Genomic DNA, 26,137 nt, shown 5'->3' on the forward strand with positions numbered 1-26,137 from the left:
TACATGGCTTCGAAGGTAGATAGGCCAGTATTTTAAATATTAAAGCGGATGTGGAGAAACCCATCGTCTTCGGCAAAGGGGAAGGGGAAACGATGAGAACCGCTTGAGCTCGGGATTCAGGGCGGGGAAGGGCGTGTCTGACAGGTTCAGACAAGATAACAGAGGGGAAGAGTACAAATGGCGCAGACTCGTGGTAGCAGAGCGATGTCACCCGCTGTAGATAGACACTTCTTTCAGAACAAGCTCGAAGTTATTTTGCCGTGATACGAGGGATCGTATTTTATGTTGGGAAATACTGTGAAGCAGTTGCGAACTGCTCATCTGAAGGGCTCGTCTTCATTTTGTGAGCAGCATTCCGCGTCCGGCGATCATCACGCAGATGAGCCGATGACTTGCTCTTGGCGGGCCCACATGACATAGGATCCCCGCCTTGCAGCTGGTCGCGGCTGGCGGATATTTGAGGTTTGGACCTTCGACTCTCCTTCCGCTGGTACAACGGCGTCTTTGGCTGGTTAAATCTAGTGATTGTTGAGCTTTTGCATGATCTTAAATATGTACCTAGTAGACTAGATTACAACGAAGTAGCTCGGGCTGCTCGACGATGAGTCAATTTCGAAATGGTTGCGAGTAGAGTGCGTCACATGCGAAGTATCATGGGCCCTCGACAGCACAGACCAGACATCCCGTCTTGGAAATCTCATTGGACTATCCCACAACACCGTATGACAAAACAACTCACCTAGAACTGCCGCACACTACATGGCTAGCCGACATACATACCGATGAAACGATGTCGTCGACCAAGAAGATCGTCGAATTCCCTGACGTTGAGGCGAAACTCCAAAAGCCGGGCAAGCAGTCAGCGTTCGAGCGCCAGAGGGCCGAAGCCGAGGCAAAGCGGCGACGGGAAGAGGCAGAGACAGCCGCCGTCTACGAGGACTTTGTCAAAAGCTTTGCACATGACGAAGAGGATGATTTTCTGCGACGATCCAAACAGCCGTCGTCGAGGTTTGGCTCCGGCGCGCCGGAGAGGCCATCTTTTGGAAGCGGGACACCGTTCGGGGGCGGCACGGGAAAGCGGCACTTTGGCGTCCCGCAGGGCGCTTCGCTGAAGAGTGGCCCAGGGAGCCTGGGGCCTGCACCATCTACATTTGGGAAGAAGAGGTCCTACGATGGCTTTCAGCGGGAATCGGACGGGGGGCGCGGGAGAATAGGGTTCGACGACCGGGATTTCGGCGCGCTGCCCGTGTCCAAGGCCTTCGATGCCAGCGACGACGAGGGAGACACCGCAACAGCCGACCGAGCCGAAGAAAAGGCAACCTCAAAGCCGACCCTGCGTCTGGCGAACATACCGCCTGGAACATCACCCGCATTCATCAAGTCCTTGATCCCGTCCAAACTGACAGTCGAGAATGTCAAAATCGTGCCGCCTTCGGGGCCCAGTGGGACCGAACGAAAGTCGATATCTGCCATTGTCACACTGTCAAAAGAGACGCCGGCGACAGAGATCGATAACGCCGTGAGCGCTTTGCAAAACCGTTACCTCGGTTTCGGCTTCTTCCTGTCCCTGCACCGGCATCTCTCGTCTGCCGCGATATCATCCGGCCTGTCTGCGCTGCCCGTCTCGACAGCCGTATCGCATCCGTTTGGCGCAAAGAGAGTCGAGGAGCGTTCAGGGAAGCCTGGGCCACATCATATGGGTCATGGTCGCGCATTCGCGCCTCCCTCGTCATACGGCCCTCCGGTGGGGGGTCCGCTCAGCAGGGGCGCCATTCTCCACGTTCCTGTTCGTGCACCGCGGGACATCAAGCAGCTACGCATGATCCACAAGGTTATAGAGGCCGTGCTGGAACACGGCCCAGAGTTTGAAGCTCTTCTCATGTCCCGTCCAGACGTGCAGCGAGACGAGAAGTGGGCTTGGATTTGGGATGCGCGCAGTGAGGGTGGCATCTGGTATCGGTGGAGGCTCTGGGAGATTGTGACAGGCTCACAATCGACACGGAGCAGCAAACCCTTGTACCTCCCTCTATTCGAGGGGAGCCATGCGTGGAAAGTGCCTGAACGGCGGCTGGCGTACGAGTACACGACAGATGTCGATGAGTTCGTCTCGGACTCAGACTACGAATCGGCCGACGACGACGAGTTTGAGGAGGAGCAGGCTCGACAAGGCGACGCCGTCGAACAGGAAGACACGTTTCTGAACCCTATCGAGAAGTTCAAGCTAGCACACTTGCTAGCTCGGCTACCAACCACATTATCCAAAATCAGGAAAGGGGACATCGCGCGGATAACCGCCTTCGCCATCACCCACGCCAGCCGGGGCGCCGATGAAATAGTAGATATGATCGTTTCTAACGTTGAGCACCCGTTCGCATACACAACGGCAAATCCCGACTACAAACAGGGAGCAAAAGAGAAACAAGAGCGGGAAGAGGACTCGCGGGATACGTCGCCGTCGGCAGAGGACAAGCCCGCCTCGGATGGGCTTGATATGAGCGCCGCGCGGCTCCTCGGTCTCTATGTCATTAGCGACATCTTGTCCTCTTCCTCCACTAGCGGGATACGCCATGCCTGGCGCTACCGGCAGTTGTTCGAGGTGGCGCTCCGAAGCCGCAAGACTTTTGAGATGCTGGGCATGATGGCAGACAAGCTTAATTGGGGCCGTCTGCGTGCCGACAAATGGAAACGCAGCGTAGGGCTTGTGCTGAGCCTGTGGGAAGGCTGGTGCGTATTCCCCATCGAGACACACGAGTCCTTTGTCAGGAGTTTCGAGGATCCGCCTGTACTCAAGAAAGCTGCCGATGCAGCCGAACCGGAACGAAAAACGGGGCGATGGAAGACGGTCGATGCTGCCGCGGTTGACGGTGGTGATAGTCCCGCGTTCTTACCGGTCTCCACGAAGCCCGCCGTCGACCAGGATCTGGGAGAAGATTACGTCGAGAACATACTGTACGCAGACGGATCCGAAGACGAACTAGACTCTGTTCGTCTGCAATACCTGCCCAGCTTGGACGACGCGTTCTCCGATCTGGATCTCGACGGCGAACCAGACGATGATGGGTCTCAAAAGGAGTTGCCCGGTGGCGATGTGACAACGGGGACACCGTTGTCACCCAAGCAAGACAGCAAATCCGTTGGCGGCTTCCAAATGTCAGCTTCCAAGCCGGCGCCCACTAGAAAGCGGGTGCGCGCCATGGACATGTTTGCCGATTCTGATTCAGAAGGGGCCACATAAGGAAGGACGAGCGTGGGGTTACGTTCGGACTATAAGCCCGGCTTGGGAAGCGAGGTGTGAGGAAGGGTTAGTTTCGGCAATACCACCCATTATACATTACGTTTGCGTGATGCGTGCCGCTCAAGCTGCAGGATGGTTTCCACGGGCTTGGGGCTGGGATGCTACATCGCCAATAAGGGTCGACTGTTCTGATGAGAGTGGGAGGCTCGGCACTCTTGGTCCTGACAACATCTTTCACATCAGCTGTCCATTCCACTTTGAGACGTTTTGATGGCTTAATAAATGCATGTCTCATGGTGGCCATCTTACTACATCCCTAACCCTGAGGTGACAGGCATCCGAGGAATCCGGACATAAATCCGGCCACTGAGGCTCCCTTCGTGAAGACGTAGTAGGACCTAGCAGCCAATATTATTCCCAAACTGCAACGCATGATTGACTGAGTGACTCAACTCAATACTATCTCACCATCAACACATCAGTCCAGTTCATAGCAAGTCTTTGAGACGAGGGAATCTATTCCGCCTCTTCCTGGTAGTCGGGCGGCAATATTTCGGTGAACCGGTCGATTTCCTTGTAGTGTGCTTCGGGGCCCATCCACTCAGCCAATGGAAACTTGCTCAGTTTCTCCGACTACCAAAACGCCGTGCTCCTTCTGCATGCACGACCCTGGCCCTAGGAGAGTCATCTTAGGGTATCACACAGCTCGGGGAACCTGGAATGAACGCTTATACATACATTCTCACTCTCGAAGCAAGAACGAGGCACACCCGCACACCCCCGTGACTAGGAAAGGGCGGCAGGGAGAACCAAAAGCTTCCCGTCCGAACCCCGGGTTCCCAGGCTGAGACGAGACAAGGTCTTTCCCAACCGGCGCGCGCCTCACCCTTGAAAGTCATACAGTACCATACCAACATCCATTTGTCGCAGCTTGAGCATCGCCACTGCGGCACCGAGCCCCACGCGACCTAGCGAGGCTCAACCGACTGTGCTTTTCTCCAGCCTGTTCTTCTCGGGTAGTCAGTCAAACGGCCGGCCCGATCAGCTTCTTCTGCTCAGGTTTCCCTCTTGCCAGTTGGCTCTCTTGTCCGAATCGGAGCGGGCGCCGGACTGGAATGGCCTGATCCCGAATCCGTTCTATGTCCCGCCCGATCTGCCTCTCTATACTGTCACCTATTTTGGCTACCGCTCGGATTCGATCTGCGTGCCAACCGTCAACGGCCCTTACGACCGCACGAAAAGGATCCACGCCGCGAGCAAATTCCTCTTCTTCTGCTCCGGAGCTTACGGGTTAGACACGGCGGTCCGCTCGTTAAAGCAGCGTCGGGAGTGTTGGTCCACTGGGGAAGGCGATCCCCGATCTGGTTGTTCCCGGAGGAGGGTCTGTTCTGAATCGTCCTGGCTCGCCTCAAGTCGTCTTGCAGGTCAACCGCCAGGTGGTCAGTCGACCACAGCCCGCTGAGCCTTGGACGACGCGTCTCGAAAGTCCGACAGTCTGACGCATTTGCGGTCTGAACGCTACGAGTCATCCAGGACTTTCGGTCATTCGACATCACGACCTGAGTGGGCATATGTACGATAGAGCAGAAAAGAACTCGCTCCACCCGCTTTTGCTCGCTCTGCCCGCTCTTTGAAGCCTCGGTTGGCGGGCTAAGAGGAGGCTGCCATTGTCAGTTCAGCGAACTTCCGGCGCATCTGGCAGCATCACCACCAGTCGAGCGAGCTGGCATGCGTCACGGGGCCAGCGTTGTCAGCCTAGTTTGCTACACCATCCGCGCGACTATCTGCCTACGCATGGGCGCATCTGACCCAACGGCGGGTCAGCTGATACGTCGCGGGCTGATGTAAAATTGTCCCATTACTCTTTAGCCCATCAAGATGCCGATTATAAATGGCCAGAAGATGGCCTGGTATGTCTCCCATCTCCTCTCCTCTCTTCTTCTCATCTACTTTCCTCTTTCCTCCCCTTGTGGCCTGACGGTAATCTGGTTGCTGCCCGTTCCTGCTTCCATCTGTCGCACCCAATGTTCAACCACACGCCGTCTAAGATCAAAACAGCACTCCATCGCAACGAACCAAGTTCAAGATCGTGACATGTCGCAACGTTTGCTAACCTTTTGACCTCACAGTGCGCCATGTATACGTGGCCATCGTTCTACAAAATGCAATCATTTCCATGACCGGGTTATGCTCCCGGTGCGGAAACCTGGCCGGCCCCTGAGCTCTTGCCCTTGCCCTCCCGGACGACCGTGTGTCTGCGGGGGCGTGCGAGTCGCGATTCCCAAGAAGCAGAAGTGCGGATGCCCTAGCGAAGGTGCAAATGACACGGAGAAAGATGAGAAAGAGCCGTCTCCGGCTGAGACCCCGGCATCACCATCGCGGCAATCATTCCGAGTTGCCAAGCCGAATGGCTCCAAAGCCAGCACGCGGAAGCATTCCGTTGATCTCGTCAACCTGGAGAGGATGGATCCGAACTCTATCAACGTGATAGCCGCCACGAGCAGCAATGGGACTAGCAACGGGACCACCAACGGGACGGCCATGCCGAGTAACGGCGGCTCCCAACTCGAAGTTCCACGGACTGGTGAGGCTGGGTACCAGCCACCTCAAGAAACGATGCCAGCCGGACCTGGCAATGCATATGCGTCTCCGGAGAGTTCCAGCTACGGCTCACCAATGCCCTACACTATGGGTCTTCAGTACACGCAAGCGGACCAGCATCAGCATGCGATGCCGGAGATGGAGAACAGCGGGCTCTATCCGGGTGCGACTACTAGGAGTCTAGCCGCGACGATGCCACCACCTTTCATCAGTGGGTGTTGTCATACGGCGACACCGCTAAACAGCCCACCACTAGCAGCCATGCAAAGCCCGTCCTCGGTACCGAAGCCTAACGGGGGTTCACCGCAAAATGGTAGCTGTTGTGCTAGTAAGGCACAGGTATCACATTCTGCTCCAAACTCTGGAATGGTATCCCAGCAAGGATACACGCAGTCATTCATACCACAACCATCCACCTCGAGCTGCTGTGGCAGCAAAGCTCAAGCTCAATTCATGAACACAAGCAATGTGCCGATGACTCACCATCAGCAGCAAGTATACGGCCAGCCATATGTGCCCCAGTTCCAGTGTCCCACTGTGTTCACATACCCCGGGGATTACGGCTCTTGGCAGCAACCAGTCGTCCCGAGAATCTGGCAACAGGTCGCCGCGCAAACCAGCATGCACGTCGCACTGGGTGCGCCGCCGATGGCACCTCTCTCCAATGGAGGAGGGACAGGAGAGGTTGGCACCAGCCATGAGTGCAACTGCGGTCCGGGCTGCCGATGCGTGGGCTGCATAGCTCATCCGTTCAACGCCCAGATGTTCCAGTACGTCAATAATGCGTATAGTGGCAGCAATGGGAGCAGCCCAGGCGCTGCAGACATCTCCGGCGGCGGAGGAGGAGGAGCAGGAGGAGGAGAAGGAGAAGGGTGGGGCCAGCAACAGCAGACGCAACAGACGCAACAGACAGTGACCGGCGGACAGGAGTCGCCGGCCGAAGCGCCCACGCCGGCGGGCAGCGAAGGGTCGCCTCATCTCGAAGAGCAGTTTCTGTCGTCGATGGACTACTTCTTTGTGAACCTGCCCATCTCGGGGCTCTGCGGCGGCAGCCTCGAGTCTTGTCCGTGCGGGGACAGCTGTAACTGTCCTGGGTGTTTGGTGCACAACGTTCCCCTGCAGCAGGCGTAGGACTCTTCGGTAATGGATATTCAATGTGGACGATATAGCTTAGGCGGCTATGCTATCAACATGGCGAATGGTGATGAAACTAGTAGTGCGTAGGTGTAGTTGTGACCCGGACGGGGTAACTGTAGAGCCAGACGTGGCGGTCAATGGTGCTTACTAGTGTTCAGGATGGGAGAGGGTGTAGCAAGCTGCAGGAGAGGACATGACCGCGTCATCATTGCTCTTCGGTTCCAATTATCATGGATCTTTTCAATGTGTTCGCCATGACTGGCTATCCTTATTAGGCGGGCACTGTCGTTTGTTGCATGAACTGATACCCTTTCTGCGCGGGAACATCGTTACCTGGAAGCTAGGTAGAACTCCTTTGTATAACTCGCGAGAAGCATGCGTAATTGCAGAAACTCAGCCTCATCACGAGATATGTAACCAAGTTTTCATCTTGCGACCATTGGTTGAGATATGCAGCGTCAGCCATGCCGTCGGTTAGTGAATCCAAAACCAGGTGCAGAGAGCTGTGAAGCAGTCGGAAACGGAAGCGAATTAATAACGGAGCGGCTGGCGTTTTGCACTAACAGTGCACAATTACTCATTATCAACCCCGGCAGTTCGCTTCTCACCGGCCACCGTTCGCCTCGCCAAGACACACCCTGCAATAACGACACTTCATGTTGAGCGCGACACTGGCTGTGTAGAATTCTGAGGCTTACATATTCGAGAGTGTATTCTCTCATCAATCCTTCACACAGGGAGTCCTTTGAGACAGAACCACACGGAAAGCAGAGTGCATAGGTCATCATGAGGTCGCCATGTAATACCGATGCTTCGGCTGGAAGCAGGCGCAGGAGCCGGTCAAGGTCACGGTCAAGACCTGGAAAGAGGATACCACGGTCCCGTTCTCCCTCACGATCTCCTCACCGGGGCCATGTGCCGGAGGCTGGGAGGGAAAAGGATAGGTATCGGTGGCGAGATCGTGAAGAAACTGGGGGGTCGGTGAGGCTAAGGGAGGGCGCTTCAAGGGAGGACCATGGAGGTCGGGAGACGGAACGTTCATATCCGCCAGGCGGTGGTAGAGAGAGCGACAGGCGATCTGGGCGCCACCGGCGGCATCATCATCATCACCAACGACATGACCGTCCACGTCGTCACCGCCATGATTCAGCAACACAGGGGTTGACGGATCCGACCTCTTCTCGAAAAGAACTGCCGTTTGGCGCGCGCCAGCTCTTGCGTAGCGACTTGGCCACCTTTAGACCGCTGTTCGCCCACTATCTGGACCTGCAGAAAACCCTGGACATCGACTCCATGGACGAAACTGAGATCCGCGGCCGATGGAAGAGCTTCATGGGCAAGTGGAATCGAGGAGAGCTCGCAGAGGGATGGTACGACCCGGAAATCTTCCAGCGCGCCGCTCAAGATTACCAGGACTTGGGTACACACACCCATGATCATCCATCCTCTCCTTCTCCCGCATCCGCTGCCCCATTCAGCCAAGACAAAGACAAAGACGCAGCAGCAGACGACAACAACGACAACGACAACGACAACGACAACGACGACGATGACGATGACGACGACTACGGCCCTCCCCCGCCACCGCCTCAAACAGACCACCTCACCCGCTCTATGGCAACATCATCATCCTCAACACCATCAGCGTCAAGGATCCCCACCCCAGCCGCAGCCACAGCCCCGGGCCCAACAATCCCAACACAAGCGGACCTCTCCCTCCGCGACGAAGCGCTAGCCGTCTTACGGGAATCCGAGCTGACGGCCCTCCGCCTCGCGCGGCGCGCCCACCGGCAAGAACAAAAGGCGCTGCTGGACGAAGCCCTCCCGCCGCGGGCAGACGCCGGCACGCGCGAGCGGCGGCTCGAGAAGCGGAGGGAGGTCAACGAGAAGATGCGTGGGTTCCGCGAGAAGTCGCCCGGGGGGCCGGTCGGGGACGTGCCCGAGGGCGAGCTGCTGGGCGGCGGGGCCACGGCGGAGGAGGAGTATCGCGCGATTGTCAGGGCGAGGGCGGAGAAGAGGAAGGAGCGGGTGAGCCGGCGGGAAGAGGCGGAGCGGGCGAGAATGGCGGAGCGGGAGGAGCGGGTGAGGGCTTACCGCGAGAGGGAGGCCAGGGTGGTGGAGGGGTTGAGGGAGTTGGCTAGGCAGCGGTTTGGGATTTGAGGGGGCTTTTTGTAGTCGGGAGATAGATACCTACCTTAAGTAGGTGGGTAGATAACTTGCTCGTGACCATGTTTCGGCTGACCGGTGAGTCAAAGGCAGGCTACTAGTCAACTAGGTGCCTTAGTCATTCGTACGATGCTCGTCCAAATATGAGCAAAGCCTGAGCAACATTATTATGGATTACTATATAAAGCTGCAACTACAAGTGCGCATGATGCAAACTCGGTGGCCTGCTCGAGTAGACTGGTGGTTCTTCGGGCGCCCGCCAGCCGTCTGACACCAGGTAATTATCGAGACCAACCGACGACACCGTCTCCATGGAGACCCGGCCTCTGGGGTAGCCGGTTCCTGCATCGGGCTCTTGGGCCAGCTCTGCGACAGCAGGGCGATAAGGGGGTGGCGGCGAGTCTTGTCTCTGGGACGATGTCGCTTGCGGTCTAGTAGCAGCTTCTGGCATAACAACGGCCGGTCGCGGTGTGACACCCTGCTCTACATCGCGTACTTGTTCAACCTTCGCATGCACCGAAGGTGGCGATGATTGCTTGGCGCGCCAGGCCGTGACGAGGGCTGACCAAAGATAGGAGACGCTACACAGGAGTGGGATGTGTGAGTGGGCGGGCGGGTTACTAGTAGATGGGAAGAGATTAGGGGTTCAGGGGCGACGCACATGATGATCCCGCCCAGGCCGAAAACCACATCCAGTGAGCGGCACACTGCTCTGTGCCTGTCCATGTTGTGGTGGTGATGCTGATCGTTCCGTCCGAAGCTGAACATTGCGTGCGTGATGGGGTCTGGGCCCGTATTAGCAAAATGGGCGAGGGCCCAGGGCTCACCTAGCCGCACACAACAACGTACCTGCTCTCGGGGGAGGGCGATGGCAGTAATCCTCATGGGCAGTGTCGAGCTGGACCATGATGTTGAGCATGGCCACCATGGCACAACCGTCACCAAACACGGCAGACAAGCCCGTGAACGGCCGTCTCGTCGGCTTGAGGAGCCGCAGCAGCCCAGGGATGACGATGATGAAGGTGTGGTAGACTAGGATCACGGACGCCTGTCCAGAAGGTTAGACGGGTCTGGTGTCGTCAGAGTTAATACTTGGGCAGCTCCTGTGCTCGTACCTGCGTCCGGACCCAGCGCAACGTCCGCCAGGATTGACGCATCTGGTCTGGTGGATGATGCCAGGGGCCATCGTCACGGAAGTAACTTGATCTTTGGAAGTCTTGAAGCGAGTAGTACGCAAAGGCAACGTAAAGGAATTGGAGGGATCGAAGCACTGCTAAGGCGATGGCAGACCAGTCCCGCGGGCTCCGGACACGTTTCTCGTTGTTCGCCTCGCCGTCTTCACCAAGCCCGTCGTCGGTCCTTGGCGGCCGCGAGCAGAACCTGGAGAAGAAGGTGCATCTGCGCATCTTTGGACGTCTCAATGTGTGTGGCTGCAAGCACGAAACTCTGACTCCAAAAGATCATCTAGAGATTACACAACATTGAGAACAGCAGTGGATTGGATTACGGCAGGTGTTAAACATCCGAGTCCCTTTGACTCCCCGTGTCCGAAACCCCGGAGTAAGCAGCAGACTGCTCGGCACTGCTCAGCTGCTCTTGCCAAGGCCCCGGCTTGGATCTTCGCCGGCCAGCCAATCAGACGATTGTCTCTTCCCCTTGGTTGAGGCTGTGCCCAGGGCAGCCGCTAGTGTAGAAGCCACGGCGGGAGATGCAGCTGACGCGTCCTCGTCAAGACTGAGAATAAGAGCATGAGATTTGAAGAATACTACCCATCCGTCCATTGCATTCGCCCGGGAACAAGGCTTATCATGATGATGTGACGGTTGAAACATGAAACACGGGTTCTTCCCGAGCGAAGTTAAATCTTGACAGCACCGCCCGCGCCTGCCACTTTGATCAAGGCAGAAAGACAAGGGCAAAGACCAGACACCGTGAGCGCTGCAGGTCGGCGTCCCGGCACCGCAAATGAGGTGCCGTCCCGTCACTGCCGCCCCACTACGCCCGTCAACCGAACGATGGTCCCGCTGGCGGCCGACCGCTCAATCCATTCCGCATGGAGAGGTGAGAGAGGATCGCGCCCAACGGTCGGGGGGCACAGGGACACAGCCCCAGCCTCCCGCATCTAGTCGCTCGGCTGCTTAGCCCAGGAGAAAGAGAGCAAACCTACATACAAACACAGGTTGTGCTGCCAGATGAATTCAGTGGTTCCGTGCTTTGCTTGGATCTGTTTTCGGTTTGACGAGTCTGATGACCTTGGGTGTCAATTGTGAATCCGCGTCCCCTGCCTTCGGGGTCTTCCAGGCGGAAGCTGGTCAACAAAATACCTAACCTAGGTAATCTCCTGTCAACGATGGGGTGGGAGTTGCCAACATGGCTGGCGCTTGGCCGCTCTTTCCAGCTACTGGGTTCTCTAGCAGCGACTAGCATGCATGGCTACTTGACCGTCAAAGTCTATGCCGGCAAGCTCGGCCTATCGCATCAGATGGCCGCCCTCGAGTTGTTGGTATGCTCAACCGGAGTTTCTGTTGCTGTTTTTGCTGTTGCACCGGCTCATTTGCGACATGCTAGGCTTGCGCTCTCACGGGATACTCAACACTTGCTCTCGTCCTCCAAAACACCGGTCGACGGTCCAGCAGGACATCCTGGCTGGCCGGGTTTGCCGTTTGCGATGTCCTCTTCTGCGTCGTGGTGCTCGGCATCATCACCACCCTCGCCCGTGCTGGCCTCCCGACACACTGCGCCGGCATGACGCGGACCGACTGTCAGTACTAGCCCAAGCTGCTCTTCGGCTATCTTTTTCTGCCGTCGTCACTTACACATACCTCCAGTTCGTCCCGAAGACCACCCCGAGTCTCCCCCTAAAGGCTACACCACCGTTCGATTTAGCGACGAAGCCCCTGGCCATCGCGGCATGTTGGACGAGTTATGCGGTTTGGACCGCTCCTACTATGTCATTGCCACTGCCCTTGTGTCCGTCTTTCCTGATCACGCCCTGTTGCTCTCACGTCCTGACTTGACTACCGACAGCTTCTCTTACATGTTCACCATAACCGTGACTACCCTTACCATCTTCGAGAAGCGATACACCAAGAACACCAAGGTCGACGAGCTGCTCTCATCACTCGAGCGGGCAGAGGAGATCAACCTCAAGGTCATCGAGTCTCCATCCCGACTTCATGAGACCGCCAGAGCAAGCCTACCCCCTCCGCAACCGTCAAGCGAGGGCGTCCTCACGCGCAACACCTCTCTCCGCAGCAATTTCACTACAGCAACCTCATCAACATCCTCACAAGCCGGGGCCTACGGAGGCCCGTCAGTCCCACCACGCCGATCCCACAGCAGCCATCCACCACCGCCTGCTCCATTCCCCCGAAGACCATTAGCCGCGGTCTCCCCTACCCCATCCTCCTCTTCCGCCACCATCACCACCACCACCACCACCAACGAAAACAACCCCGGCATAGGATTCGTCCCCGTCCCCATAGACGAAGACGACGCGGAAGAGGCGCTCGTAGCAGACGGGATGCAGCACCAGCACCAGCACCAGCACCAGCACCAGCACCAACCACAGATCCACCACCAGCGTAGCCACCACCACCACCACCAACATCACCCGTCATTATCCTTCCCTCGAATGCCCATGCTCTCCGAAGAGGACCATCATCATCATCATCATCATCATCATCATCATCAAGAAGATCAGTCAGCCGATTCCGCGCTCGTCTCCGACGGGATGCGCCCCTCCGAGCCCATGCTCCCGCCCTACCGCCCGGGAAGCCGGCGCATGTCCGGGCACGCCGGGGAGAGCAACGAGATGCGCCTGAGCGAGTATGTCAAGGGGCAGACGAGGGCACAGGAGATGAAGGATTCCGGGCGGTATTAAGTATTTAAGTCCTCGTTCTGGGCTGGTCTTTTTTTTAAAAAAAAATAATTTGAGTAAAAGAGAGCAGGTGTGCGTTGGAGATGGGGCTGGGTCTCCGGTTCGGAGGTTGCTTTCTTTCATTCGTGGCGTTGCGATACCAGGTTTTACTTATTAGGGCGTTGAGATTACAGGGGGATATGTGGTTTGGGGGGGATCAACGGGCCGGTTGGGCAGTCAGGTCAGGGGGTTTGCAAGGTTCAAAGGGGATATATCAAAGTATCGACGTTTTGCAAACAGTGTAGATTGTATCAGGTCAAAGGGTGGGGCTGATATGACATAGACATACTTGTTCTATAGCATTTCTTAATGGTTAAATCTAGAGCTCAGGTTCCAAGCCTAGTATGCTCAGGCTTAACAATCCTGATATTGTATGCTAGTCACGTCAAGGCTGGGTGACAGCCGCTCGCACATACAAGTAGCACTCAACGATAGACCCCCAATCCACAGGAATCGCATCACGGTGAGCATACCGCAAGATACTCTCCGCCCTATAGCCCAGACATCTACACAGACAACAAAACATTTCGGTAATCCCTTAAAACTCTGACGCAGGAAATCCATTGACCCAAAGCCTACCCATATCCTCCTGCTTCCGGCAAACCAAGTACTAGTAACTCCCATCCTATCCCCTTCCTGTCCTGGGACCCCGTTATATCGTATCCTATTCCTATTCCTATTCCTATCCATTCCCGTCCACGCCGTCCCGTCTATCCCAAACACGCCCGCAACACGTCACCACCGCCGCCCATACACCTCATGCTCCTTCCGCCCCTGCTTATTCTTCTTATGCCCAATCATGGCCCTCTCGTCCTGGACCACAACCTTCTCATCCAGGCCACCATACGGATCATCGCCAAACGAGCGCCTGGAATCGTGCTTGAACAGCTCCAGAATCTCCTGCAGGCCCAGCTTGAGCTGGCCTTTGCCCTTCCTGCGCATACCGCCCTCGATGGTCGCCTCGGCAAGCTTGCGCTTCTTCTCCTGCAGCGCCAGAATGCGCGCCTCGACCGTGTCGGCCACGGTGAGCTTGTACACCACGACGTCGACGGTCTGGGTCAGGCGGTGCACGCGGTCGATGGCCTGCTCCTCGACGAACGGGTTCCAGAAGGGCTCGACGATGACGACGCGCGTGGCCGCCGTCAGGTTCAGCCCCAGCGAGCCGCACTTGAGCGAGCACAGCAGGATGCGCGTGTGGGGGTCGGTGCGCAGCGCGTGCAGCGCCGCCTCGCGCGCGTCGTTGGCCATCTTGCCGTCGTACCGCACCGCTTTCAGGCCCGGCTGCCCGCGCAGGAACGGCTCGATCAGGTCCAGCATCGAGGTGAATTGCGAGAAGACGATGAACTTGTGCTCGGCCGTCTCTTTGCGGAGGATGGAGAGCAGCTCGCGGATCTTGGCCGAGGCCGTGATCCCGATGTTATCGTCGTCGTCGTCGTCGGTGCTGGTTCGGCGGTGTCTGGCCTTGGAAGCGGAAGGACGGGTTTTGGTGCTCCTCCTGTGATGACCACGTTGGATAGGCAAGTCGTCGCCCTCTGAGCCAGAGTGAAGCTCGGATTCGGAGATCGCTTCATCTTTGCTCTCTTCCGAGGCCTCTATCTCGCTGTCGTCGGCCCCTGGCTCGGAGACCACTTGCGAGCGGAGTTTAGACACCGACACAAACGTCTCGTCGTCCGAATCTGTGTCGGAGCCGTCTGCTGCAGCCAGTTCGTCTTCCGGCACGTCTTCATCCTTGACGATGAAGCTGTCGAGCTGGCTCCCCTCCTCGTCGTCGTTGTCGGAAGACCGGTCTGAATCCTCGGACGCGATGTCCTCGCCGCCACCTTCCGCGTTCTCGTCTTCCTCGCCCCCGGCCTTGCCGAGACGGAGGGAACCGCGTTCATCCTCCGGCACCAACCAGCTCCCCTCCATGTCTTCCTCCTCGTCGTCGCTGTCTGTGATGATTTTGCGGCCCTTGGGTTTCCGCTTGGTCATCTTCTCAATCTTGATCTCCTCCTCCACAACACTAACCCGCTTCTCCTTCTTCTCCGGCTTCTTCCGCCGAGGACTCTCACTCTTCACCTTCCTTAAGCTCTCGACACACTCCGTGCACCGCATAAGCCCATCGGCGACCTCCTTCTTGCTCAGATCATTCAGACACATCTCGCACTGCCTCGCCTGCAAACCCATGCCACCAAAGGCGTCCGCGAGGTCATCGACATCATATACCGCGGCGCTCGCCTTGGCAGCAGAAGGCTGCGCCGCGGTAACCGTACCCAAGGCATCGCTGTCCTTTTCCAGCCTCGTCTCGGACAGTCGCGGGTGGTTGCACGCCTGGCGCAGTCGCAGTAGCAGGACGAGCGCGTTGGCGTAGTTGACGTTCCGGCCCTTCATCATCTTCTCAAGGCTCTTGTCGGCGCGCTCCTCGAGCGCGTCGTAGAACTCGCGCTCGGCGGGCGAGAAGCGCGTCTCGACCGTGACCACCTTACGCTGCGTGACCTTGAACGCAGGCGTCGGCGCTGCGGCTGCCGAGTCTTTTGCTGAGTGGCCCTCCTTCTTGGCCTGTTCCGCGGCCGCGTCGAGCGCCTTCTTGCCGCCTGCCACGAGAGCGCCTTCTTCCTTGAGGATGTCCTTGGTCCGCCGCTTCATGAAGCAGCGTAGGAGCGTGTGCAGTCGTTGGATGGCGATGTGGCCCTTGCCGCTCTTCATGGGGCCGTCGATCTTGGTGCGCCACTCGGCGAGGTCGTCGTACGGCGGGATCCGGAGGAAGTGGACCAGCGACTGGAGCTCGTCGAGGTTGTTCTGCATGGGAGTCCCCGTGAGACACCAGCGGTATACGGAGCGGAGAGCGCAGCACGCCTTGGTGGCCTTGGCGTTGCGGTTCTTGATGCTGTGTGCCTCGTCCAGGATCACGCGGTACCACGAGATACCGAAGCAGCCCACTTGGGGGTTCCTTGTCCGGTCCGGGTTGCTGTTCCCGTGCTCGGATACCAGAATCTGATACGTGGTGATGACCACGTCGTACTTGGCGAGAACCTTTGAGTCCTTCGTCCGATTGGGGCCGTGGTGTACGCAGACCTTGAGCTCGTGGCCCTGAGCCACCTTCTCCTTGATCTCGGCTTCCCATTGGCGGATGAGGGCAAGAGGCGCAACGACAAGTGTCGCCTTCTTGACGTGTCCAAACTGCTTTTGCCACTCCTCGTCCTCCGGACCGGGCATCGGGTTGCTGACGATCAGCGAGATGCTCTGTAGGGTCTTTCCAAGACCCATATCATCTGCTAGGATACCTCCCTTCGTCGCTTTCCCCTTCTTGGCGGTCCCGAGTTCGCGTCCGCGCATCCACTTCACTCCTTCTACTTGATGTGGGAGAAGCTTGACTTTGATACCTTCCAGAGATCCATCCTCGATAGTCTCCTCTTTTGGTTTGTCGCCCTCCTTTTTGTCCACCCCGCTGCCCTCTTCATCCTCATCCTCGTCCTCGTCCTCTAGACTCCCCTCAAGCAAGGCTTTCAGATCTTCTGAAGCCTTGGCAGGATCTGTGTAAAACACCGTATTCCCAAATGCCGATCCCGCCGGCCGGCTGTATTGGTACGCGGGCTGGGCTTCCTCGCTCATGGAGCTGAACATCTGCAATGCCGGCGCTTTCTTGGACTCGGTCTTGGGCTTCAAGGGACCCGAACTCCTATACATGTCGCTGTGAAACTCAGGCCGAGTCTTCCGCTGGATGAACACATTGTTGGGGTCGTCTTTGCGCTGGCCGAACCGCGGGACCAGCTTTGTTGGGTGGCCAAAACTAGGCGTCGGCGTTGCCGCTGCGGGGGCTCGGATGACTGGAATTGGGCTGTTGGAGAGGTCGATGACCTCGGGCTCTGGTCTACCTCTCGGCCTCGAGGGCGTTTGCACCTCGGGAGGACCGAGTGACATGTTGGCTGCTTGGGAGCTCAGGATCTCGAGATCGTCATCGCTGAACGACTCCTTCCGTAATCGAGCCATGGTGTCTCGTTCTAGGCCGGGCAGGAGCTGACTGTCTGAGCGTTTCGGGGGAGACGGCGAGGAGTACGTGATCGTCGTGGATTGGATCAGGTCGTAGAAGCTCTGTCTCAGCTCTGCCCGCGACTTGCGCGGCGTGCTGTCGGCTGATCGTTTATTCGGTTTGTTCGGACGGGCAGAGTCTCGGCTGTCGTTTGATGCGAGGCTGTTTTGCGGCTGGATTGCAAAGGCAGACCCCGGTTTCCTGCGCTCGACAATCCTGTTAGCTTCTTCTGGGGTTGTAGGGAGATCCCGCGGGGGTATTGTTCTGCGTTGCATACCTCATCAACGGTCCTTCAGTATGCAACCAGCCTAAGAGCTCTGCTAACGCTAGGTGGGTTCCGTGGGCAAGTCTGATACGCGGTGGTTACGCGGTTGAAGTTCAGGCTGGCGACCGTGCTGAAGCCCGACCCCTCATTCAACTGTTTACTCAATAAACATGACGAAAACGCACCCAAGTTGGGTACCAAGGTAACCAAGCGGCTGCCGCTGCGGGGTCGGCAGGGTGGATCATCATTAACCCCAACCCTTCTTCCACTTACACTCACGGGGGGCACTTTGTCACATCATCACCACCCCTTATTCGAGGCCTTGATCACACTCGTTTGTTTCTGTTCCGAGTCCGTCTCAACTTGGAAGCCCGCATAAAATACGAAATAGGAAGCCCAACAAAGCCTTAGGTACTGATGAGAGGCTGTTAGGGCAAGCAGTCAAACACAAACACACATACATGTACAAGGGAGTTGGTTCAGTGCGATCCCTACTAGAATAGAGCCGGACGCAAATGCCAATGATGAATTCAAACCATGCACCTTATCCAGACATGACCCCCTATCCATGCTTGAAGCCGCCCAGCCTAGCCCAATATAGCCTTCTAACTCCAAACATGCCTCTGACAGTACTTCTATTTCATACCAGGTACCGCGTGCCCAACCACCCGCCTCACACAAACACCGCCTTTCCCATATGCCATACCCTCACCAGCCCCGTACCCGATCCTCACCTTACAATAATCAAATCATCGTCGTCATCATCATCCCCCAAGGGCACGACCTGCCGCCGCAGCCGGGTCTTAACCGCCGCCGAAAGCATCGGCTCCCCGAGACTGTCCCTCCCGGCCTCGCGGATGCCCTTTTCCGTCACAAACCGCGTCTTTTTCCTCACGGGCGATTTATCGCCCCTCGCAGCGGCACCCTCAGAAGGAGGAGGAGGAGGAGGAGGAAGAGGGAGAGACGGAACGCCCGTGGAACCAGAACCACCAGCAGCGCCACTCAACCCCCCGTTCATGTTCGCGCCATCCCGCCCATCGAGCCTCTCCCCGCCCTTCATCCGCCCCAGCTTATCTTTGAGCTGCGCGCCCCAGCCGAGCGGAGCTACTCTGTTTCCGCCGGTTCCCAGGTTGCTGACCGTCGAGCTGGACCCGGCCGACTCGGGCCGCTTGCGCTTTGCCGCGGTGGTGGTCCTGGTGGTGGAGGGTGGGGGGCCGAGGCTGATTTTGGGCTGGTCGGCGCCGCGCCGGCCGACTAAACCCAAAGCGCGGGCATCCCATTTGCGCGGTTGGTCCTGGGGGTGGGGGTTGGTCGTGGTACCGATGGAGGAGGCTGATGTGGTGGCTGATATGGGAGCGGCGGAGGAGAAGGAGGAGGAGGAGGGTAAAGAGGAGGAAGGGGCGGAGGAGAAGCTGGATCCCGCAGTTGTGTTTGTAGAAGTGGTGGTTGTTGTGGTGGTAGTGGTGATCCGGCCCGCTGCACGGCTCATATACTCCCTCCCTGCGCCGCCGCCGGCCTCGGCCAGCCGCCGGGCGATGTCGCGTTCTTTCTCCCTCTGGGCGAGTCGCAGCTTGAGCGCTTCCTCGCGCTCTTTGCGGTCGGCCATGCCGCTCAGGCGCTCATCGTCCGGATCGGCGGCGCGGTGGGCGGTGCTAATGAAGTACTGGCTGTGCGTGGCGCGGTCGTACTGCCCGCGCTGTTTCTCCTCTTCGGACTTGGCGTGGATGCGCCGCGAGTTGTGCTTCCAGCGCTCGCCGCCGCCGCCGCCGAGCCCGACCGTCGTGCTCATCTCGATGCGCGCGCTGCGGGCCTTGCGCACGGCCTCGTTCGTGTGGAACTCGCAGTACTCGGTGCGCCGCGCATTGACCCAGCTCTTGCAGTACGTGCCGTCCTTCTTGATGCTCTTGCAGTAGCCGATGTCGCGCGCGTTGCCGATCTCCAGGATCGTGTCCTCGTCCGAGTTGATGACCAGCCCGAAGCGGTTGGTCGCCTCCCGCCCGGGCGGAGGGGGTAGGATGCCCGGGTTGAGGATGGCCAGCACCGTGCCTGGGGTCAGCTTCCAGAAACGGTCGAAGCCCGAGTTGAAGAGGAAGAGGTCGACTTCGTAGGTTAGGTCGACGAGCGTGATCACCATGTATTTGCCGCGGTCCTGTTGGGATTTGCCGTCGCTGCCGGGGCCCGGGCGGTGGCTGCGCGGGTCTGACTTGGAAGCGACGATGGCGAACACAACGATGTCGGTCTCGTCGTCCGGAAGAGACCAGTCGGGTGCCTTGATTTGGCGAAGGAGGTCTTTGAGGAGGTAGGCTTTCTTCCCCGACACGGCCCGGGCGAGGACGTTGTGGGGAAGTATGCGCTTCGACAGGTGAAGCCCGGAGTATGGTTCGAAGCCTCCGCCTGGATCTGTGTCTTCGACCGCGCTTGTCGTCGTTGTCGAAGCGTTGCTGAAGTTCCCAACCCGCGCCCCTGCCCGCACATTGGGCGCAGTGTTGCTGCGTTGTAACTGCCCGGCCCCCGATGATCCCCCCATCGAGGAGAGAATCTGTTCTCTCGAGAACTCCAGGAACTTTGAAGGCAGGTCTGGCAGCTCGAGTGCCTTGGCCTTGTACTCTTCCATCTCCTGCCTTCCCACGCTAAACGCGGTACTCCGGACCTTTTCCGCCCGTTCTCTCCTCTCGCGCCTCGCAACCTCCTCGGTCCGCGCAGATGCGAGTCGCTCGTTGAAGCTCATTGGACGTGCTTCTTGCTGGATCTGGCTGTCCAATGGTGACTTTGCCCGTCGTAAGTAGCTTCCTTGCTGACTTGGTTGCGATTCCCTCGCGCTTCTTTGGCTGGGAGCTCGCTTGAGAGACACGTCCGCGCCTCTCAGGCCCTTGTCAATCCCTAATACTATCCTCTGCGGCGACGTTTGTTCAGGAGGAGGCAGCGCCTTCTTGACCGGCGAGGCCGGAACCTGCACGATATCGCGTGAAGCCTGCTTTTCCATTCTGTCCCGGACGGCCGCAAGTTTCGACTGCATGGGAAGACCCTTCATAGCCCCTCCATCGCCGGGGTGAGGTTTTGATGCTGCCGTGGACCTCCCCTGCGCTTTGGCTGCCCGCAGCTTCTTGAGCTTCAACCGGGCTTGGATCGCCTGGAGTTTGAGCTGCAACGTTTCCTCGTCATCCTCCTCCTCGTCGTCATCCCCTCCTTCGAAGAGCGCATCCTCCCCCGCACTCGCGCCTGCTCCTGATCTGGGACCGAGCGCTGAAACCGACCGTGATGCCCTGAGCCGGGACGGGGAAAGCGAGGGGGATGACCGCTCCTCGATCCGCCGCAGTTTCTCCCTCCCTCCCGGGGTGCTGAGCAGGGCCTCGTGGGGCGACCGCGGCGGCCATTGGGCAGCCATGGCGGGATCGGCGATTTAAACAGCTCCAGCCGGGCGAAGAGTCGCGCAACCGACACAATGCGCAGAAGTCCGGGCTTACAGTAGTGCAAATCTCGAGCAGCAATACTATACGGATCCGTACTTGAGTAATCACGGTTTTTGTTTATGGTTCAGGTGAAACAGGGCAGCGCAAGGTGTGCCGGGGGTGTCGACGTATCAGCCAATTAATGCCCGACAAGACGACCATTCTCGGGCGCTTGCAGGAGCGCATGCAGTAGGGTTGTGGTGGTCGAGATTTGGCCGGGAAAACTCACTGGAATTCGAGTCTCGTAATTCTTGCGATCGAGATCGATAAGCGCGATTCCCGTTGATAAGGTGATGTGTGATGTAAAAGCCGTGAATGAGGCGTTTGATGAAACCTGGAAGTCGCATTGTGAACGCGAAACGCGCCTACGCTGCGCGTCAATGTCGCGTCGCACTTACAGGGCCCCCTTGGCGCTCGCATCCCTGCATCAACGCCAAAGATGCTCCCGAGGTCCTGCAATTAACTCGGCAGGTGCTCAGCCTGCCAGACTCAACAGAGCCAATGCACCGTCAGATGGAACTGCTATCTCAAGCCCGCGATAATTAATACAGCCATGGCAAGGACGCGCTCAAAGGGCGCCGCAGGAACGGCCGGTGCCAGCGCCGACAAGAAGGTCGCCAAACCGGCCGTCTCGGTCTACACTCTCTCCGCCGAGTCGGACAACCCACCGAAACTCTTCAGCCTCCCGCGAACCGCCTCCCCATCAGCGCGCATCGCCACCCTCCAGCACCCGCGCTACAGCAGACCAACCCGCTACCTGGTCTGCCCCAAAGCCGGCTTTTTCGAGTTCACGCAGATCTGCCCGCCCAAATCCGCCCCGCGAAGCTGGCTCATCCAGCCTGCCAGCACTACCCCGAACACTAACAATAACAACGACCAACCACCCATCGACACGCAAATAACCCAGTCCCCCGCGCTGCACGTCGCGACGCCCTTCGACCCGCTCTTCCTCCTCCTCCCCGCGCTACTATGCACCGCCAGCCCTCCAACGAAGAGGATGTTCCTCTCAGCAGACGACCACCTCGACACGCTACCAGACCCGTCCCGCCACCTTGGCGAGCTGCTCGCGTCATGCCCCGCCACGCGCGCGCTGGTCGAGACGCGCCTCGCGGCCGTGTGTGACGTCGTCCAGGCCGGGGACGAGAATATGTACCGCGTCAGCGAGGCGAAGCTGCTGGCTGAGATGCTTCGCAAGGCGAGGAGGATGGCTGAGCACGGGGAGGGGACTGGGGGAGGGTTACCGCCTAGTATGGAGGAGCGGTTCGTGCGTCGGGAGCTGGAGGCGCCTGTCTTGGGCGTCAGGGTGGCTAGGGGGAGGGACGGGAATGTAGCGGCGGCTCCGGCTGCGGCGGGGGAGGGAACTGGCGGTGGGAGTGGGAGCAGTACGCCTGGGGAAGAGAGCGCCGAGACTCAGTCGAGTGTCTCGTCTGTGGAGACAACGGCGAGTTCGGCCTCGGCGGTGTCGGCGGTCTCAACGGCTGCTACGTCCGTTGCGGATGACGATGGTGTGGGGGCAGGGGAGGTTGCCAGTGCCATGAAAGCATCCGAGGAGGTGGTCAAGCTGCAGCGACTGAGGGTCGCCTTCAACTTCATCTGCTCGAGCTATGTGGCGCCGGCGATAGCGCAGATGCTACAGGAGAACCTTGCTAAGGCGACTGACCAAGTCGACTTCAAGCCGCTTGATGAGTACCTTGCGCGGTTGGCGAAGCTGCGCCAGGAGGCCACGGCGGCAAGGTCCGGCGAGTTCTCGCGCAAGAGGGCGGTGGATGAGGAGGAAGACGACCGGGCGGAGAAGCGGAGGAAGAAGGAGGCTGAAGAAAAGGCAAAGAAAGCAAGCATGAGCCGGGGCGTCAAGGAACTGATGAAGGTCAACACGTCTGGCATGAAGAAGATGAGCGATTTCTTCAAAAAGAAGACGTAGCTTCTTTGGGTATCTCATTTATCTTAGGCCTGTATCATCCTGCAATATAAGCAGAGCGGTAGTGTAGTCGGTCTGGGTAGGCGTTCAGGACCTGTATCGCGGCATGGATATAATATGAATATGTATGGTTTTCTCCTCTGAGGTCGACCCTCATCTCACGCCCCTTGACCGTCCTCCCCTCGCGTACCCGAATCCTCCTCTTCCTATTCCCGACGTGTTTCTTGAGCCGGCAACGCTGCTCGGCCTTGCATCACTCCCGTACGTTGTCGATGAAGATGACGTCGATACGCCGCCCCTTGTCCGCCCTGTGACCCTTCCCCTTGTGCCGCCACGGACAGTTCCCCTCGATGACGATGAGGTTCCCGCCGCCCTCCTCATTTCCTCCTCTTGTGCTTTCCCCCGCGCCTCTTCGCGCCGCCGTTCCGCTTCAGCTGTCCGCCTCTCGGCTTCCTGCTGCTTCTGCAGCGCCTCGTTCTCCATGTCAACGAGGTCCTGCGTGGCGCCCTTCCATTCTGTGTTGAGGATCAAGCGCTGGTTATGCTCCGTTTGCGAGAGGATGCGAGTCCAGGTGTTGAGCAGCGTAGAGGCGTTGTCTACTGTCTTAGAAACGGTCTGGACGTCAAAAGACCAGGTTAGCACACGAGTGCAGCATCGTTTGACAGTCGCAACCTACGCCCATGTTGCCCTTGGCCCGCTCTAACGTCCCAATGACGCCCTCTATCACTTCGTTTATCTTCCTGACCCCTTCAAGCTCCTTGCGCAACGCAGCCTCGCGGGCTTCGTCGGTATCAAAGTTCTGATTGGCGGGAATCGTAGAACGACCTGGCGCTGGGCTGGGCGGCGATGCAAACGGGTCCTCATTATCAGAGCTGTCGAATGCGTTGGCCATGCTGAATAGAACGCCTTGTAGTTTAATGTTTGGGTTGTGCTATGTCCAGACACGCTACGGTGGGCTTGCCAGCTTGATTTCCTGATTTCGATCCTGCATTGACGTCGCCTGTGCATTCATATGGATGACGTTGCTTTGTTGTGCTCGGCATCGTACTGAATGCGTTGTTTGGATCGGATTGGAGGGGATGAGGGGCTGACAAGGGTGCAAGAACCGAGACGCGTCGCGTAAATTGTGGGGTTTCGCGTTTGCTGTCGGGCCACTTAATAACTGACCAGGGGGCTGGGAGCCCAATGGGAGGCTGGGCCGTGCTCCTGATCGAATGCAGACCGCCCCCAACCCTTTCTTCGCCTCCATTCTCCTCCACCATTTTGTTCCATTGCCGGATCTAAACGTATTTTCTTCCACAACACAACCCTAGAACAATCGAATCGACATTCGCTCTTATTCTGGCACCGGAGACCCTAGCATAGCTATTGTTGCCCTAGGCGCCGGCTATTGTGCATTGAGCGCTGCGCGATTTGTTCCACCGTTGCTCGCAATCGCTGAAATCTAAACAGAGTTCCACCGCGGCATTCGAGCCACATCCGATCCCTTTCCTCTCTCCAAACGCTCAACACCTCGCTTTCCACTCCACGGTTTCTATACAAAGCTTCTTTGTCTTGACCGGCACTCATCCGTCGTCCACCAACCTTGAACGGCACGTTGCCAGCTAGAAGAACGTTGGATTTGGAGATCAGGTGCACGCAGCCTCAAACATGGTGGGCACAATGGAGCCATTTGTGCCATCAACACCTTCCCCAGGACCGACCGCGCGAATTCACACACCTCCCGCGCCCCAACACGGTTATTCAGACAATTACCAGCCCTATACACCCGGCCCGCGCAAGTCAACCCGCATCGCGCAACGGGCTGCAAATCGAACACCATCACCACAACCGTCATCGCGTCGCCATCAACAAGAAAGCTCGCTCGGTTCGCCCAAGTCGACAAACAAGCACTTCGCTTCCAACATGGCTACGCCTGCCCTCTCGCCGCAGAAAAAGCGCATGCCTCCCATGGATTCGTCGCGCAGGGTTTCGGGTACCCTCACGGCTGAGGGAACCGCAACCGCTGCCGTCGCCCTTGGACTGTCACCTGCGCCCATGCCTGAGTCGCGCTCCCGTCGTACAAGCGCGATGACTGGTGCCGGCAATCTCGTCACGCCGGCGAAAACCCCCTCGAAGCCGCCCAACGACAAGGTTAAGGACAAGGTCAAGGCGGTCGCGCGCAATCTCTTTCACAGCGACGACGAAGAGAGGCCGAGTAGCTTCTACTCTGTGGAAGTTGCCGAGGCATCGTTCGAGATCTACACCGATTCCAACGCACGCGTTCCCGAGAAGGACACCAGCGCTGAGAATCCCTTCTACGTCGGGGAGCACACTGCAGTTCCGGAGCCGCCGCGGCGCCGAAGCAAGCGCAACACTGTTACTATTCCCGGCGAGGGCAGGGTGTCTATCGAAGAGGCTGTTCGCCGCGAGGACGGCATGTTGATTACGTTGTACGTGACTCTCTTTTTAGCTTATTCTCTTGACGCTATTACTGACAAGTCTTCGCAGCCGAGGCAAGAAGCAGTTCCGGAAGTTTTCTGAGCTGGAAGAGAGCCTGGATGACGGTGAGGGCGGCCTGGAAAGCGCTGTCGAAGCGCCGAGACGGCACTTTACCCGGTCATCCATCAAGCCCCGGCTGCTCTTTCCAACAGCCATGGCGGACGAGGCGAAGCTGGAGAATGCTGACGAGGAAGCGCCGACCGACATTGAGGACCATGTGTTGGCGGGGCTGGAGGCGGAAAAGCCCGAAACCCCGGTGGATCTGATCGAAGAGGCGGCTGGCACCCCCAAGGCCCCCCGGCACGCACCTGCTTCTCCGCCAGCCACAGCGCGTACTACGCGTTTCGGAAGCAAAAAGGCCACGGAAAGCAGCCCGATGAAGGCCAAGCCCGCGAAAGGCAGCCCTTTTGATAGCTGGCGCCGGACGAAGGCCGGCGCACAGAGCACTGGCCATAAGCGGTCGGGTGAGGATATCCCGGCAGCCGCGTCCAAGCGTACCAGGGCTTAATGATTCATCGGGAGGCGAGACGCCAGCCTGCAATTACCAGCACATTGGACCTGGTGATATCATCATAGGAAGGTGGCGACATGGCGTCGATTTCAGCATGAATGGTTTTTTAGTTTCTCTTTCTGGCACGGGTTCCAGCATGCATCCAGCTTTGTGTGATGAACGGGAGTTTGGAGGGTCATGGGCATGGATTCGCTGCTCCGTTCTGTTTTCCATTTTTCGCGTCCTCCTCTTCCACAGGCTTACCTTGGTGCTTAATATCAGAAACCATAGGCAACAAAGGCCTGGATAGGATGAATATCAGGACCGGGAACTTCATGAATGTCATTTTCAGAATTAGGGAGAATGGGTAAGTCGGAAGGGTTACAGGGATTTGTATTGTACAGTATGTAAAGCCGCGGCCGAGATGCAAACAGCAGCATCAGATAATACAGGCCCAGGCAACAGAC

General features: G+C 58.1%; 10 protein-coding genes across 10 annotated transcripts; 6 read left to right on the top strand and 4 right to left on the bottom strand.

Moving 5' to 3' along the window:
• The first annotated feature begins 511 nt into the window (after positions 1 to 511).
• B0T15DRAFT_270933 (uncharacterized protein) lies at positions 512 to 3,269 on the top strand. The gene has a single exon (XM_062863455.1). It carries the CDS (start codon positions 791 to 793, stop codon positions 3,233 to 3,235), a length of 2,445 nt encoding a protein of 814 aa, XP_062719095.1. The 5' UTR covers positions 512 to 790; the 3' UTR covers positions 3,236 to 3,269.
• A 1,853-nt stretch (positions 3,270 to 5,122) lies between these two features.
• B0T15DRAFT_539830 (uncharacterized protein) lies at positions 5,123 to 7,391 on the top strand. The gene has a single exon (XM_062869756.1). It carries the CDS (start codon positions 5,423 to 5,425, stop codon positions 6,965 to 6,967), a length of 1,545 nt encoding a protein of 514 aa, XP_062719096.1. The 5' UTR covers positions 5,123 to 5,422; the 3' UTR covers positions 6,968 to 7,391.
• Positions 7,392 to 8,494: 1,103 nt separating this feature from the next.
• Positions 8,495 to 9,300, top strand: B0T15DRAFT_539832 (uncharacterized protein). Its single transcript, XM_062869757.1, has one exon. It carries the CDS (start codon positions 8,588 to 8,590, stop codon positions 9,131 to 9,133), a length of 546 nt encoding a protein of 181 aa, XP_062719097.1. The 5' UTR covers positions 8,495 to 8,587; the 3' UTR covers positions 9,134 to 9,300.
• B0T15DRAFT_539834 (uncharacterized protein) lies at positions 9,301 to 10,948 on the bottom strand. Its single transcript, XM_062869758.1, has 4 exons — positions 10,255 to 10,948; positions 9,989 to 10,187; positions 9,801 to 9,924; positions 9,301 to 9,720 (listed from the first exon to the last, which is right to left on the bottom strand). The coding sequence occupies exons 1-4, from the start codon at positions 10,543 to 10,545 to the stop codon at positions 9,333 to 9,335; spliced, it is 1,002 nt and encodes a 333-aa protein (XP_062719098.1). The 5' UTR covers positions 10,546 to 10,948; the 3' UTR covers positions 9,301 to 9,332.
• Positions 10,949 to 11,137: 189 nt separating this feature from the next.
• On the top strand, positions 11,138 to 13,022 carry B0T15DRAFT_560294 (uncharacterized protein; the record flags this gene model as incomplete). Its single annotated transcript, XM_062870528.1, has 3 exons — positions 11,138 to 11,642; positions 11,708 to 11,900; positions 11,968 to 13,022. The coding sequence occupies exons 1-3, from the start codon at positions 11,490 to 11,492 to the stop codon at positions 13,020 to 13,022; spliced, it is 1,401 nt and encodes a 466-aa protein (XP_062719099.1). The 5' UTR covers positions 11,138 to 11,489.
• Positions 13,023 to 13,407: 385 nt separating this feature from the next.
• Positions 13,408 to 17,478, bottom strand: B0T15DRAFT_270975 (SNF2 family N-terminal domain-containing protein). The gene is made up of 2 exons (XM_062863456.1): positions 17,345 to 17,478; positions 13,408 to 17,268 (listed from the first exon to the last, which is right to left on the bottom strand). Exons 1-2 carry the CDS (start codon positions 17,347 to 17,349, stop codon positions 13,794 to 13,796), a joined length of 3,480 nt encoding a protein of 1,159 aa, XP_062719100.1. The 5' UTR covers positions 17,350 to 17,478; the 3' UTR covers positions 13,408 to 13,793.
• A 584-nt stretch (positions 17,479 to 18,062) lies between these two features.
• Positions 18,063 to 20,717, bottom strand: B0T15DRAFT_486780 (uncharacterized protein; the record flags this gene model as incomplete). The annotated part of the gene is made up of 5 exons (XM_062866384.1): positions 18,063 to 18,436; positions 18,653 to 19,134; positions 19,171 to 19,521; positions 19,558 to 19,939; positions 19,976 to 20,717. The coding sequence occupies 5 exons, from the start codon at positions 20,715 to 20,717 to the stop codon at positions 18,063 to 18,065; spliced, it is 2,331 nt and encodes a 776-aa protein (XP_062719101.1).
• Positions 20,718 to 21,082: 365 nt separating this feature from the next.
• On the top strand, positions 21,083 to 22,779 carry B0T15DRAFT_271111 (ribonuclease H2, subunit B). Its single transcript, XM_062863457.1, has one exon. The coding sequence runs from the start codon at positions 21,335 to 21,337 to the stop codon at positions 22,700 to 22,702; it is 1,368 nt and encodes a 455-aa protein (XP_062719102.1). The 5' UTR covers positions 21,083 to 21,334; the 3' UTR covers positions 22,703 to 22,779.
• A 73-nt stretch (positions 22,780 to 22,852) lies between these two features.
• B0T15DRAFT_513517 (DASH complex subunit Duo1-domain-containing protein) lies at positions 22,853 to 23,591 on the bottom strand (the record flags this gene model as incomplete). The annotated part of the gene is made up of 2 exons (XM_062868043.1): positions 22,853 to 23,314; positions 23,376 to 23,591. 2 exons carry the CDS (start codon positions 23,589 to 23,591, stop codon positions 22,853 to 22,855), a joined length of 678 nt encoding a protein of 225 aa, XP_062719103.1.
• A 590-nt stretch (positions 23,592 to 24,181) lies between these two features.
• On the top strand, positions 24,182 to 25,818 carry B0T15DRAFT_271123 (uncharacterized protein). The gene is made up of 2 exons (XM_062863458.1): positions 24,182 to 25,131; positions 25,190 to 25,818. Exons 1-2 carry the CDS (start codon positions 24,350 to 24,352, stop codon positions 25,686 to 25,688), a joined length of 1,281 nt encoding a protein of 426 aa, XP_062719104.1. The 5' UTR covers positions 24,182 to 24,349; the 3' UTR covers positions 25,689 to 25,818.
• The last annotated feature ends 319 nt before the right edge of the window (positions 25,819 to 26,137 follow it).

Source organism: Chaetomium strumarium (assembly GCF_033439665.1).
Source record: "Chaetomium strumarium strain CBS 333.67 chromosome Unknown B0T15scaffold_6, whole genome shotgun sequence".
NCBI lineage: Eukaryota > Fungi > Ascomycota > Sordariomycetes > Sordariales > Chaetomiaceae > Chaetomium > Chaetomium strumarium.